The sequence below is a fragment of the Molothrus aeneus genome, chromosome 20 (genome assembly GCF_037042795.1).
Source record: "Molothrus aeneus isolate 106 chromosome 20, BPBGC_Maene_1.0, whole genome shotgun sequence".
NCBI classification, from domain to species: Eukaryota; Metazoa; Chordata; class Aves; order Passeriformes; family Icteridae; genus Molothrus; species Molothrus aeneus.
The window spans coordinates 3,237,005-3,252,180 of NC_089665.1; the positions used below are offsets into that span (position 1 = coordinate 3,237,005).

General features: G+C 49.2%; 1 protein-coding gene across 8 annotated transcripts in view; it reads right to left on the bottom strand.

Moving 5' to 3' along the window:
* Positions 1-15,176, bottom strand: part of GTF2IRD1 (GTF2I repeat domain containing 1) — a 71,044-nt gene that overhangs the window by 41,975 nt on the left and 13,893 nt on the right. For all 8 annotated transcript variants that reach the window (XM_066563340.1, XM_066563342.1, XM_066563339.1 and 5 more), the window contains exons 2-4: positions 8,022-8,150; positions 5,837-5,978; positions 2,902-3,048 (exon numbers count right to left, since the gene is read on the bottom strand). In XM_066563340.1, the coding sequence (XP_066419437.1) occupies positions 2,902-3,048; positions 5,837-5,978; positions 8,022-8,144 (412 nt within the window). In that variant the 5' untranslated portion in view covers positions 8,145-8,150. The remainder of the gene's footprint in view (positions 1-2,901; positions 3,049-5,836; positions 5,979-8,021; positions 8,151-15,176) is intronic.

Below are 15,176 nucleotides of genomic sequence, written 5' to 3' on the forward strand. Positions count from 1 at the left end.
GCCACCAAAATCTCCCTAAGGAGTCAGGTACAAATTGCTTTTCCTTCCCTTGTAGCAGCATTGCCATTATATAGGGATTTTTTAAACCAGATAAAGAGCCTGTGTGCCCAGACCAGGGCTGCTCTGCTATACTTTGCAGGCAAAACACCATCAGAAAAACAGCCTGCTCTGAAGGATTTCAAAACCCTCAAGCCAGTCTCTGGGGAAAAATTACTTTGGAAACCAACCCAAGCCACTGTGATCAATAAACATGGTGCTGAAAGCATGAAGCACAAGAAACAGCCATGCAGGAATGCAACCTGGCTGGCAAAGCAGTGTCCAGATGCAGAACATCTGGTGGCATGATACAGTGCCTGCACCTTCATCTCCAAGCTGAGGGGCAGACAGAGAAGGTTATAGGACCTTTAAGTTGTTGAGGGATTTTATACTGTAGATTTTCTTTCCAATCTTTTATTTTTTTTCCCTCTTCTTAAAAAAAACCCCAAACCAAAAGATCTTACAGAAATACTGCAAATCTTGTGACACTGCCAGCAAGTCCTTACTAAAAGTGATTTCTTCACCGTGTCCTTTGAAGGAATGTATTATAACTAACAATGTGCAACTTGCACAGGCCATTAAGGCTTCTTATAGGGAGGATTGATAATATTTTAATTAAGCAAATAACCAAAGTTTTAAAATAAGCCTTTGAACCATGACACCATGAGTTTACTTTCTGCAAGCTGACAGTTTCCCTGCCCCAATGTGCTGGCTCTAGCAGCTCTCCACCTCCCTTCATCACCTCTCTTCATGATTGGGAGAAGCTCCCAATGTCCACAGTGGCTCCTTATCAACCCAATGCTCAAGAAATCCCCAAACATATTTTTATGGGCACTGTGTTATTGTCAAGGTGACCTTCAGAAGCCTTGCACTGCTGCACAGAGACTCATGGTTTGGCTAAAGAGACAATAATCATCATTAATGCCTGTTTAATAGAAGCCACTGGTAATCAGTCATCCTGTTGGTGCAGAGATTACCAGGCTCTGGAGGGAATCTTTTTGACTGAGCATTTTAAAAGATTTTTTGTTTCCAATCCTTATTGATGAAAGGACAAAAAAAAAAAAACCCAAAACCCTAAGAATCATAATTGTTAAACTCACACAGTCCTCTCAGTGTTACAAACAGAATCACCCTGGGGCATCTGCTGTCTCCTGTGTATTTCTCCCCACTCATCCAGGAGAGGCCTTTCCCAGTGGGAATGAAGGGAGGGGAGCAGCAGCTTTGTCAGGTTTCACCACAGAGAGGCTCAAGGATGGAAACAGCTGACATTACTGAAGCAGCAGCAAAGGCAGAATTACACCCAGTGCCAAAGCCAAAACTGCTGTCCCAGGGATGCCCAACCTTCTTCTGGCCATGCTGGGTAGAGGACATGGCCAATGTGTCCCCACACACCTCCATACACCTTGAAACTGTAAAAAGCCTTACTAATCATCCAATGGATGGGCTGCCTTGTTCATAAAGCCCATGCAGATGCACCCTGATCAAGCTTTTCTAATGCAATTATATAATTATTGTATGTCAGATTTTAATAATTCACATATTCCCAAGAGGACAGCAAAGTTTGGCACTGTACCTGCAGCAGGACAATGAGACCTGCAGCCTGGACCAGCAAAAAAACACCCTCCTCATTCTGTTCCCTTGGTTCTTCTGCATCATCCCTTCCTTCATCCTTGGGCCCAGCCTTTGGAAGGCAGCAGCAGGATCTGACTGCTCCCATTAATGGGAATATTGCCTCTAAGTCCTTTAAGTGGCTTCAGAAAATTTCAGTGACTGTCTGTCCCAGGGGAGAAGAGATGCCAGCTCCCTTTTCCTGTCTGTGAAGCTTGTGGAAGATGCCAACAGCCAGCAGCAGCAGCAAATCCTGCATGTGAGCCCAGCTTGGTTGGTGGCAGCTCCTGTTGTGTGGGAATGCCCATTCCCAGATCACATCCACAATCAGGGGCACTCAGGGAGCCCTGCACAGCCCAGCAGGCCTCTACATGAATCTCAGCTGGTGATGGGGAGCTGCAGCCAGAAAAGACCAACACCCAGTTCTGCAGCTGCTCCAGCCACAGGGCCTGAACTCCCTAAAGCATCGTGCAGAACTAACACAACCTCTCAGCAGCATGGGGGAAGAACTGGGGCTCTGTTTTCCCAAGCCAGTTTTGCTTTTCCTACCCTGACTAGCACAGCTGTAGAGGTGCTGCCAGGGGATGAGTAGTGGCATGGCCACTACTGCCAGCTGCTCCACGGGGGTTCCAGTGGGTCCTTGTCAGTGAGAAGGTGCTGCTACTGCTCAAGCCACTGCAGATTGGGCTGGAAGGAGCTCTGCAACCCACTGGGTTCCATACCAACAGCCATATGGTCATCTATATTTAATTGCAGAAGCTTTATTGCTGGGGATGATGCATGTGCTGGAGCGGCACCACCTCGTCTCTGGAAGTTGGGGCTGCAGGGCCACATGCTAGAAAATCATCTGTTTTCTTTTTAAATAGACTTGCCAGGGAAGAGAGAGAGTGAATCTTCAGAGCTCCAACACAGTGCTATGAAAGAGGTGCTGTGGATGCAGTGCCAGGGATAAAAGGTGTGCATGGAAATCACATTAGAGGCTTCCCCTGGTCAGGGAACACAAAGGATGCTTCATTCAGCACAGGGATTTTTTTGGCTCAGTTTGGAGCACTGGAAAATTAAGAAGCAGTGGCCAAACCCCATCTCAATGCAGTGCTAACTCTGTACAGGAGCACATTTCACCCTGCCCTGCCAGGCACATGCTCCCACGCTGAGGAGCTGGGCTGGCATGAAAGCCACAGCTGGTGGCAGTACTGGGCAGCTCAGTGAGCCCCAGGGACATTCCATATCCCCAAAGGGAAGCATGAAGGTTCTTACTATAAAGCACATCAAACACTTCCTCTACCATCTTCCTGAGGAGGTACACATCTGATCCCTGGTCCGGGGAGACCCTGAGCACCCTTTGCCCGCACTCCTTTGCCTTCTTCTGCACCTCTGCATCCTGCTCCTTCCTCTGCTGGATTCCTGAGGGGGAGAGGAGAAAACAGGAGTCACTGTGGTGAGAAGGCAAGTGTCCCAGCCCTCCCACCCACCTCAGGCCCCAGCTTGGATGATCCCAGCAGCCCCAACATGCAGGGAAAGGTACTGGCAATAGGCAGTGGTGCCAGCACTCATCCGGTGCCTGCCCCCTTTTCCCTGGCTTCTCCCACTCAGCCAGACTGAAACAGTTATGGCTAATTGGGCAGTCCATTTCTAGTCTCTGGTTTCAATCTGCTTAGCCTTCAATCTCTCAGGAAAAGAAAATCCTCCTTTCTTGGAGGCTTTTTTACCCTTCAGCATCACGTAGCTCAGTAATACCAGCTATTTCCTGCTAATTTCCCCCATTAAACCTCAAATAAAGCATATCTTCAGCATTGACTTCTTTGCATCTCTAAATGCACAGAAAATTAAACACTACAAATGCATTATTGCTGTTCTATCCACAGTAATTTGCAAGGGATTTTTGGTGACAAAGGACTAATTCCTTCATCATCCTCGACAGACTCCTGCTGGCAGTCGGGCCTGGATGCTGCCTGGGTGCTCAAGGAGCTCACAGATCCTTCTGTGGAAAAAGTCCATGGCTGGGACATCACAGGGAATGGTCAAGAGCAACATGGGACACACACAGAACTGGACACAGCAAAGTAAACAGCCACCATTCCACCCCTGGAAAGCTCCACAGGCCTCCCACAGCATGGCAAAACAGGCCCTGGAAAACTTTTTTGGGGTGTTTAACCAAGGTTGTGAAATGCATCTGCATCCTCCAAGTACTGCCTCTCCCTCCTGCACTGACATTAATTCTGATCACTGTCAGTTCACCCCTGCATCATGAGAGGCAGGACCAGAGGCTCAGATAAAGGAGGGTGCTCAAGCAAGGTCTGCATCCCAGAGAGATAAGAGGCTTCTTACATCTCCAAATGATGTCTGCTTTAGATTAATTCACATCTTTCTAAGAGGGCAGCAAGAAATCAGAGGCACTTCCAGGGATACTTTCCACTGTGTGCCAGTTGTAAGGGCTTTATGGAGTGGAGTTGAGTCTGGGCCTGTATAATTCAAGACAGAGTTATCACATTTCACCCTGTCTGCAGCATCATCCCCTTTACTCAAACCCCATCCTCAAGACTGCTGTTTTCAACCAGACATGACTATTTCTTTTGGACAAAAGTACAAATGAAACCAAAGAGAGGGGAATCAGGATCTAGTGCCAGCTGCTTTGCCCCTGCACAGCTGTAGAGCATCAACCAGGATATATCATGGAATCAGAGAACAAGTTTGGGTCAAGAGAGCCCTTAAAGACCATCTGATTCCACTCCCCTGCCATGGGCAAGGACACTTTCCACTAAACCACATTGCTCCAAGCCCTGTTCAACTTGGCCTTGAACACTTCCAGGGATGGAGCAGCTGCAGCTTCTCTGAACAACCTATCCCAGTAGCTCATAACACTCAAAAGAAGAATTCCTTACTATCACCTAACCTAAATCTATCCTCTTTTAGTTTAAAACTATTCTCCCTTGTTCTATCATTATCTGCCTGGGCAAAAAGTCACTCTCCCTCTTTTTTCTAAGTCCCCCTTAGGCACTGGAAGGAGCTCTCAGGATTCTCTGGACTGTTCTCCGGACTGAACAACCTCTCTCAGCCTAAGGAAACACAAGAGAGTTCCCTCCCTTTGGCCACCCCACTGCCATCCACATCTTGAGGGTGGTGGGAAGGGAAGGCAGAGCTGCCCATGAATGTAGGGAACATCTCCCAAATGCCTCCTGTCCTGCAGAATACAGTGGAGGAAAACTAACCAGGATGTGAGAGGATGGAATGGTGGAGTGGGCCAGCAGCTGCCCAGGGCAGCAGGATGAGGGGCTGGGCAGAGCCATGGCAGAGAGCTGCTCCTGTAGAGCCATGCAGTGAACAACACAGTGACCTGGGCAGCTTCATAGCACTGGTGTCACCAGAGCAAACCCTTCCTGAACAATCTCTCCAATGGATTAAGCACCCATGTGGTTTCTGTCAACACCATGTATTTCTCTCCACTGACATCCCACTGCAGAACAGATCTGGGTCTGGTGTCCTCAGCACCACCAAAACCAGATCCCATTCCAGTTCCACACTGACTGAGGAAAGGAGTAGTCAGCATGCTGGGGATGATGCTGTCCAAGAAGAGAGGTCCCCATTCACAGAACGGCTCCCACCCTCCCTTCAGCTCCCAGACTGTTTTTTGGAAACTGGCAGAGGTACAGAGCTGGGACAGAAGGCCTGGAACACAAAGATATCCCTCAGACACTTGGTGAATCTGATCTGAGACTGGAGGAACACAGCTCCTCCTCAAGGTATCCTGTCACCACTGTTCATCCCTCAAAGACAGAAGCAACTCCACAACAACGACCAATTCATTCCTGTTTTTCCAAAACCAGGAAAAAAGCCTTTGACTAAGAAAATCCTTCTGCTCCTGGGAGGATCACTAGGAAAAACTATTTCTGCTAAGTCCTCAAAAACCACTGCCAGAGGCTAACAGCAGCAGGGCAGCAGAGCAGCCATCCAGCCCTGAGCCACCTCAGGGATGCTTCAGGAGAGAAAACCCAGGGCATGCAGAGCTCTCCCTGGCAGGGAAGAGGCTCTGGCTGCAGCTCCCTCCCAATTCCTCCATCACTTCAAACACCCCTCATCCCCACGGACAGACAGACAGCACCGCGGTGCCCCCTCTGTACGCAGCAGGGCTCACAGCTGGCACAGCTGGAGCGCCAGCCTCGGCATGGAAGATGGAGCAGCTGCAGATACTCACTGCAGAACTTCTGGAAGTCAGCCTGGAGCTCCTTACGGGCGCTGAGGAAGACCCTTCCCTTCTCAGTGCCCAGCACGAAGGCGCTCTCCTCGTGCACGGCGATGCAGGCAACCTCCGCGTTCAGCTTGGACAGCGCCGAGCACTGTTGGAGGCACCAGGTCAGCACAGCACAGGCTGGGGGCAACATTCCTCCTTCCCACCCCTCCTTCCCACCCCTCCTTCCCACCCCCTGCCATCTCCCAGTGGGGTTTTATCCTTTCCATCAAAAGCAGTGTTCTGGTTTATGGCAGAATTTCATGGGTTTATGGCATCGCCTAAAAAATTTCGGTGACTTTACAGCTCTACAAAAATACCCAGCTGGAAAACAAGAGCTATTAACCCATCGATTTACTTCACTTTTTCCTAGCCTAAAAATAAACATTTTATTGCATTTCTTTAAAAAAAAAACATTCCTGCAAAAAAAAAAATCTAACAAAAAACCCACACCACAACCAACAACAATTTGCATTTTTCCACCAGCTCTAATGGAATAAGGAACACGGGAATCTTATTTCAGCTGCAGAACACTAATATGGTCAAAGTCCAGATTAGTGGAACGATTCTTCTTGTACAGTTATGCAAAACAACAAAGAGATGGAAAAAACTTCTTCCATTAATCCATTTTATGTAACATGCCCTTCCTGCTCTGCATAATACACATGTATATGCATTTTTATTAGTATTTTTTTTATTATAATAGTTACTCAGTGCTAGCAGCCTGAGTCATATTCCTATAGCTACAGCACTGGTGCTAGGTAGATGCTATCCCCAGGTCATCATTTAAATGGGTAAAAAAGGGGGAATTTTCCCAGCATCAGCCCTGGTTAGGCACATCAACAACCCCACAGAGGAGCTGGAGGATGCTGGCAGCCAGGGAGGGAGGAGAGCAGGGGGGTTACATGGAGCAACCCCCCTAAGGTACCTCCAGCTCCCTGCACACACCTACAACAGGCTTCACTTGTGTGGGCTTAAACCAGCTTCTCTGCTAGGTCATTTTACCTCCTGCTCACCTTCTTCAAAGAGGCACTGAATCAAATCCCAGAAAACAGATATTTTAAAGAAGTCTCCTTTCAAAACCCAGTCACAAAGCCAAGTATTTTGCTCAAAACGTCCAACACTCAAAAATAAAAACAAAAACTAAGGTATGTGAGATTTGGGTGCAGAACAAATCCAAACCCTAAGCCTGCTTGGTGACATGCATGTGGCCCTGTGGTTTATTTACCAGGCACACAGGCAGCTAGGTTTCAGTGAGCACAGAGCCTGCCACTCTGAAGGGCTGGGATAAAGGCTGAATTTCAGGAGCAGCTTGGCTCCCTGGCCCCTGTGTAAGCACCTAACAAGGACTGCATAATAATGAATATTCGTTAAGAAGCCAAACTATGGCAACATAATTTGTTGTACAGGATGGCAAGTATATAAATCATCAAAGCTGCTTGGGGTGTGTAGGCTCTAGGGAACCTGCTCCTTAGTGGGGTAGTGATGTCAAAGAGAAGGAAATTGGTATTAATGAAAAAACCTCTACCTGCATAGAGAGGAAAACATATCCTAGATAAATGCATTACATATGACTTGACTTTAAAAAGAGAGAGCTATTTAGCACATCTCATTGCATTAGACATTTGTTACTACACATCCTCTTTCCCTTATTGATCACATTCACAGTTAAAAATAAGATTAGCTCTGGTCCACAAGACTTAATCCAGACAGTTATCTTGTTTATGTAAGCACGGCTGACTTAGGCAAGGCTTTCCACTGGGAATTCTACGTCAAAAGATATGAAAGTTATTTTCTTTGTTCTCAGAGATAAAAAGCCATTGTTCTGTTGTTGTGTAAATGCTCACGGTAACATTGGTAAAACAGCAAGAAAAAAAAAGCCAACCACCCTTCAGCCAGTTGATACCAACATAAATATTAATGGGAAAACAATACACATCTGAGATTAACTTGTGCTGGCTTTATGATCCTTATGGCTGTCAGGGCAGGAAAGGGTTTTTATTTCTCAGCAGTTCCCTGGGCTTTCCAGCAGCAGAGGAGAGCGGAATGAGCTCACCAGGCATCGTGTGCCAGCCCTGCACCCAGACAGCCTTGCTAAATGGAGGCCAAAGGAGGGAGGGGGATGGGGACAGGGGTGCCACCGGCCTCTTACCATGGAGTCTAAGGCAGACACTAAGCTGGTGATGATTTCATCTCTCTGGGGAAAAACCATATTCCACTGGTCAGCTCTGGAGGTGGTGAGTGTCACATCTAAAGGCTTCCCTGCCAAGGCCATATTCACCTGAAAACAGAAAAAAAAAATGAAAGAGCTGTGCATCACTGTTACTAACAGAGAGCTGGAGCTGAGCACCACCACAGAAACCCATCTACCATCATGTGCTACAGGAGCAATGCTGGCACAGGAACATGGGGAAACTGAGGCATGCAGAGAGGCCACAGCAGCCTGAGCCCCACAATCCCCATGAGTCCTCTGCTAAAGGCAGATAACTGCAGGAGCTGTTGGGCTGTAATCAAACCCTGGAGCCAATGCTGTGTGCACCAGCAGTGGCCAGATCATCTCTGCATTTGGAGCTCACCCTCAAGGAGATGCCACCACCACAGGGGCCACAGGACCAGCTGCATGGTGGGACACCCCAGATTGCAGCCTGTGGCCATGCAAGGCAGAGGATGTGGTGCTGAAGTGGGCACAGAGCATTTCTGTGCCCGAGCTCTGATGGCAGCTGTGAGCAGCAGGTGATGGCTCTGTCCCCATGAAGACACTGTGCTGACCATCCTTGTGCCTCCTGCTCTAAATCCTGGACAAGAGGAACCCCTGCCACCCAAAGTGTCCCTGAAACAGGTCAAAGTCACAGGGTGCTCTGAGATGCAGCTCATGGCAAGGGATTCCCTAATGAAATCACCCCACTCTGCAGTTCTTGTGTCAGGGGGAACAGGAAGAGGTGCAGTGCAGGGACCACATGTCTGAAAAGAGGCTCAGCCCAGAATCTCCATCCCTCACAGCCAAATGGGGAAAATGCTGTGACCCAGCCACAAGTGCAGCAACAGCATCAGGTTCTTGCACCTCAGTGTTCCTGTCTCATCTCAACTCATGGTAATGCCAGTGCTGCAGGAGCACTGAGGCAAGGTGTCACCCTCTAAACACCCATGCTGGGACACCCACACTCGAGACAGCAGCACCCCCAGCACCCAACACATCCCTCCCAGCTGCCACCCCTCCATCTGCAGGGCAGCCTTAATCCTGCAACTAAAGGGCAGCAAGTTAGCTCATAAACCACTTGAACCAGATCATAAATCATGTGCTCACAAATGGATGAAGGAGGCTGGAGAATCCCTAACAAGGCTGGATGGGCAGAAGGTGGGGAATATAGATGAAGCTGCCTGCACATAACTCAATTTACCACTCAGTTGATAACCACAGCTGCCCAGCCTCACTGAAAACATGGCTTAAAGGCAACAGCAAATCCCCAAATTCACCCTCCTGTCCTACTTTGCACCTATGTCCAAGCAGAAGGAATTTGAATGCAAAGCAGAGTTGTGCTGCCCCACGAAATTGGGGAAATTGTGGGGTTTGGCCCAAAATAACAAGCTCCCCCACACTGGCATCTCTGCAGGTGCCTGAGCACACACATGTTATGAAAGAATCACAGAATGATTTGGGTTGGAAAGAACCTTAAAGGCCATCTCATTCCTACCCCCTGCCACGGCAGGGACACCTTCCACTATCCCAGGTTGCTCCAAGCCCCATCCAATTTCCTTGAACACTTCCTGAATGGGACACACACATCTGCTCTGGAAAAACTTCTATAAGGGTCTGCAACAAGCTAATGAAGAGGGGAGAGAAATCCCATGAAACAATAACGACTGAATTTCTGGAATTGCTCTGGATGAGCCCTCCAGGTTTTTCCCCATGTTGCCAGCTCTTGAAAGCAGCCAAGCAGTGCAGGGGCTCCACTGGCACCTGCAGATGGCAGAGCTGGAAGCTCAGCCACACTAACAGTCACCCAGGAAAATCCTTTCCCACCCATCTGACACTTTCTAACAAAGCTGATGGGCATCTCCTCCATGGTAATCTTGGGGGGAAGGAACCTGGCCTAAATAGGCATCAGCTTGGGAAATAAAGCAGGAAACTGAACCTATGGTCCTGCAGCTGGGCACAGAGCCCAGGTGTCCCCATGCTGGGGACAGGTCTCTGTCAGGCACCTCCAGCTTTACAGCAACACCAGGAACTAATCTGCCCAGCTCCAGCCCTGCAGTTTGCGCATGCAAAGATGGACAGACAGACAGACACACAAGAGCCCATTTCATCTGCAAGCTCCCAAGCATCTTCCTGAGCACAGCTCTGCAGGAGCAGGGAACATGGAATTCCCTATTTTCATGGATGCTGTACTAATAAGAGGTGCCTTGTTGCAGGTGGCAGGAAACAGGGAGGTGCTGGTGGTGCCAATGCTGGGCACCAAGCTGAGCTGGGGACAGCCCCTGCCTTGCTCCAGGGACCATCACTCCCTTCCTCACTCCCCCAAGAACTTGCTAAGAAAACAGCAAGTTTTACTTTTAAAAACAGCAAAAGTTTTTACTTTGATGCCTGCACATGTTTCTGAGTGCCCTATTTATTACTAAATATGGCTTCTATGACATTCTGTTGCCTTCTAGCAGCATTTTGGAGAAGCAGTCCCTGCCTTGGTGGGGCTGGTTGCATCCACTCAGAGAGCTGCACCAACCTGCTCAGCCATGGCCTCCCACAGGAATCAGCACTTCCAGGGAAGAGATGCTCCTCTCTTGGCTGCTAAAAGCAAACCACAAGCTGGGTCTGGCTGCAGAGAGGGAACCAATAGGAAAGACAGGGATAACATCAATGGGAAATGGGGCAGGGTACCTGCATCCCCTTCCTGTCCTGCAGGAGATTGGGACAAAAAGAATCCCTTTCTCCTGGCTGATTGTTTAATAAGTAAAAGCAAGAATCACTCAACAAGAAAAAAAAAAAATAAAAAAAACAACAACCCAAAACATAACAAAAAGATGACTCAAGTAACACAATGGGATTTTAAGGGATGGGGGGGACAATATCCCAGTAAAGCTTTTAATCATTTGTGGTCACAAAGAGCATGACAGTGGATTTAAGAAAGGGTGGAATAAAAGGGAGGAAAGAAAACTTCACCAGCAAGTGCTAGGCTTATTTAAATCAAATTAAGACACAGGGCTTGAAGTTGTTTGTCTAATTAAAGGGAAAGTCCTCTTTAGGAAAACTAGGGTAAACCATTCTTACAGCAGTTCAGGCTGGCAGCAGGGAGCAGGGTGGACAGGATGGGTGCAGAGCAGCCTGTCCTACTGCAACCCCTCCCTGGGACACCACCAACACATTGATGTCACCTTCCACAGGGGTCCTGCTCCTGGGACAGCCCCATCACACCTCTGCAAACTGAATCTCAACCCCAAGAGCAATGGTTGGCTCAAGGACCATCACACCACTGTCACAGGGCCAAAGAAAACATTTGCACATTGTTTTAACATTTTTTAGGGTTTTTTTAAAAAAAAAAGTTATCAAATTTTATTATTTTTTAATTATTTCTCATCCACAAAGTAATCTCAGGGGAACAGGGTGCTGTGCAACAGCTGGCACAGGATGTCATCTCCTGCTTGGCTCTTACAACATCTCCCTTGATAATCCTGGGAAAGATTAGAAACTTGGCCCCGGGGCAGTTTCACTCATGAATCACCTGTGCTGCAGCAAAGGAAAAACCAGGCAGGCTCATGAACTCCTGTGGAATGGGCCAGGTGCCCCCCAGCCCTGCACCCACAGCAGGCACATCCCCTCACCAGTCCCTCTAAGGTTTCCATGGAGCAGTGGAGGTTAAAAAAAAAAGAAAAAAAAAAAAGAGGAAAGAAAAAAATTGACCATTGCACTGGTCCTGCCCACAGTTCCACAAAATAGTGGCAGGAAATCATCCACTTGTTCATTTTTCCAGGAAAATTCTAGCTGTTGCCTCAGTGGTTCTGATGAGATAGTGGGAGGCCCAAATGAACCAAACCAAGTTCCAGCAAAATAAAAAAAAAAAAGAAAACATATACATTATTATTATATTACCTGAGGTGCCTGGTGAGCTGGAGCCATTTGAGCAAAAAGCCCTGGAAACCCCACCAGGCACAGCAAGGGCAAAAGCTAGGGTAGGGACCAGGCTTCAATTTCCATTTGTGTTTTTTCTCATTGCTTTAGCAAAAACTGCTATCAGAGGAGCAGATGTGACCAAAGCCATGTTGGACACAGGAGCACTGTGACAGTGTCCCTTGCTTACCAAGCAGCTGTCCTTGGGTTTTCTGCTGCAGCAGTGGAGATACCTGCTCCACATGGGCAATTTGCTTTAACCCACCTGTCCTGCCCAGCTAAACCCTAAAATCCCTTACACCTAACTCAGTGCCAGCCTTCAGCCTCTGTGGCCACATCATCACCTCCATCTCAAGCAAATCATGCCCATGCCAGGCTGGTTTGCTATGTCCCTAAGAGGTGGTTGGTGAGTGCTCCATCAGCAGCAATGGCAGTGGTACAGCAGATATAACTGTGCTCCAGGGCACTCACAAAATGCCCAGAAATACCCTCAACTGTCTGAACACCCTGAAAAGCCCTAAGCCATGCCCCGTGTGTGGGTGCCCCTGCAGCACAGCCCTCCTGAGACAAGCAAGGAGCTCTGGGTTTTGAGGGAGCCCAGGTGCTGTGCTGCCACACACCCCTGGTGTGAGAACCCTCTGCTGAGGACACATCTGATCCCCTAAATGTGGGTGTCCATGCACCTCCAGCCTCAAACCTGGTCTAACTGCTGCCACATCTCTCCACACATCCAAAAATTCCCTTTTATTTTGCTACGTTTCACAGAATCACAGGATGAATTAGGTTGGAATAGACCTTTAAGATCATCAAGTCCAACCTATGACTTAACACCTCCTCATCAACTAAACTGTACCACTGAGTGCCTTGTCCAGTCTTTTTTTAGACACAGCCAGGCACAGTGACTCCACCACTCCTGGGCAGATAATTCCAGCACCCAATCACTCTTTCTGTGAAGAATTTTTTCTAGATATCCAACCTAAACTTCCCTTTGGTGCAGCTTGAGGCTGTGTCCTCTCCTTCTGTCAGTGCTGCCTGGAGAGAGAGCCCAACCCCACCTGAGCACAGGCACCTTTCAGGGAGTTGTAGAGTGATGAGGTCACCCCTGAGCCTCCTTTTCTCCAGGCTGAGCACCCCCAGCTCCCTCAGTGGCTCCTCACAGGGTTTGTGTTCCCAGCCCCTCTCCAGCCTCGTTGCCTCCTCTGGACGCGCTCGAGCGTCTCAAGGTCCTTCCCAAGCTGAGGGGCCAGAACTGGACACAGCACTCCAGGTGTGCCCTCAGCAGTGCCCAGTGCAGGGGCAGAATGACCTCCCTGCTCCTGCTGGCCACACCATTCCTGATCCAGGCAGGAGCCATTTGCCTTCTGAGCCCCCAGGGCACTCTGCTGGCTCATGGTCAGTCGCTGTTGACCAGCACCGCCAGGTCCCTTTCTGCCTGGGCACTGTCCAGCCACACCATCCCCAGCCCAGAGCATTGCAGGGAGTGATTGTGGCCAAAATGCAGGACTGGGCACTTGGATTTATTAAACTGCATCCTATTGGACTCTGCCCATCCCTCCAACCGTTCCAGTCTCTCTGCAGAGCCCTCCTACCTTCCAACAGATCGACACATGCTCCCAGCTTGGTGTCACCTGCAGATTTACTAATGAAAGACTCAATCCCCTCATCCATGTCGTCAATAAAAACATTGATCAGAGCTGGTCCCAGCACAGAGCCCTGAGGGACACCACTGGTGCCTGGCCCCAGCTGGATGCAGCACTGCTCACCACCACTCTCTGGCCCATCCAGCCAGGTCTGAGCCCAGCACAGAGTGCTCCTGTCCCAGCTCTTCCAGGACTGCAAGTGTCAAGCTGCTATCATCTTTTCAAGGTGATACCTTTCTCCAAAGACTGAAAGCAGAGGGCTGGGGGGCAAACACCCTCTGGTGCAGTCTGGGCCACAGTGCTACCTGTACAGTGAGGATGCAAGCACTGCTTTGTGCCTGTGTCCCCACTGAGCTCTTACCTCGCTGCCTCTCTTGGCTCTCCCAAAACCTCTATCTCCCCTCCCTGTTTCCTTCCAAGTGGGTAGTACAGGGCAGAGCAAGCTCTCATGACCAAAAACCTCCTTCCCTGTTTTATTTTACCCACAAATCCCAAGGCACCTGCTGGAAAAGCTCCTCACATACACAGGGGCACTACAACGTTCAGCAGCATTGCTGCCTCGGCTCTGCTTTCCTGGATAATCTGGCACCTGCTGTGGTTTAGTCCCCCTTATAAAAGAAGCAAAGAGCAAACTGGGGCCTCCCACAGGGAAAAGTGTCTACCACAGGAATTTCACTTTCCATCTCCAACCAGGGCATAGCACTCTGCAGCCACCTTGATTTCCTTAAGCCTAGCCTAGGTGCATATCTTGATATAATATAATAAAATTATAGCAGGCTTCTGTCTAGTGCAAAGAGAGATAGAAGAGGATCAAGTGCCCTTCAGAAGCTGTATCTCATCTCCCCCAGGATAAACACTTCCATGGCATGGCAGCTGCAGGGGGATCACTGTGCCCGTGGAGCTCCAGCTTTCAGATCCAGACAAGTTTCCATGCTGCAATCTCACAGCAGGCAGGAGCAGAAGCTCTTGCTTCCAGCAACTGTTTCTTCATTTATTAAAGAAATTTTAAAGAAAAACAAGGCAGAAAAAAGTGTTATTGGAGCATTCCCACCATAGCAGGGAGGGATGCTGAAAGCACCACGCATGGAAGGCTGGATCCTGCCCCAGCAGCCCCGTGTGAATGGTTGGGGTCAGCGAGGCCAAGATGAGCTTCAGGGTGGCTGCAGGGTGAGCAGAACCACCCAGCCACAGGCACCTGGGTGCCTGCAAAGCTCCCAGAGCTGAGCCTCCCTCCCCAGGGGGATGCCCAGCCCCAAAACTCTGCCTGCATCAGGGAGCTCAGCACCCCTTCCCATACAAAAGCCCTCTGCTTGGCGGTTCCTAGAAGGAGAGAGCAGATCCGGCACCTCCAACGCCAGGGCTCAGGTTGCACTTCCCAGAAGCAAGTGGCATGGGGAAGCCAAAATTAGCAGGCTGATAATTCTACCCCTTGGTACATCCCACTGGTCTGGTTGAAGGTGTCCCTGCCCATGCTGGGGGTGGGGTGGAACTAGATGACCTTTAAGGTCCCTTTCAAACCACATGATTCCATGGATCTAGGAGGATCCCTAGCTCCTGCACCACCATG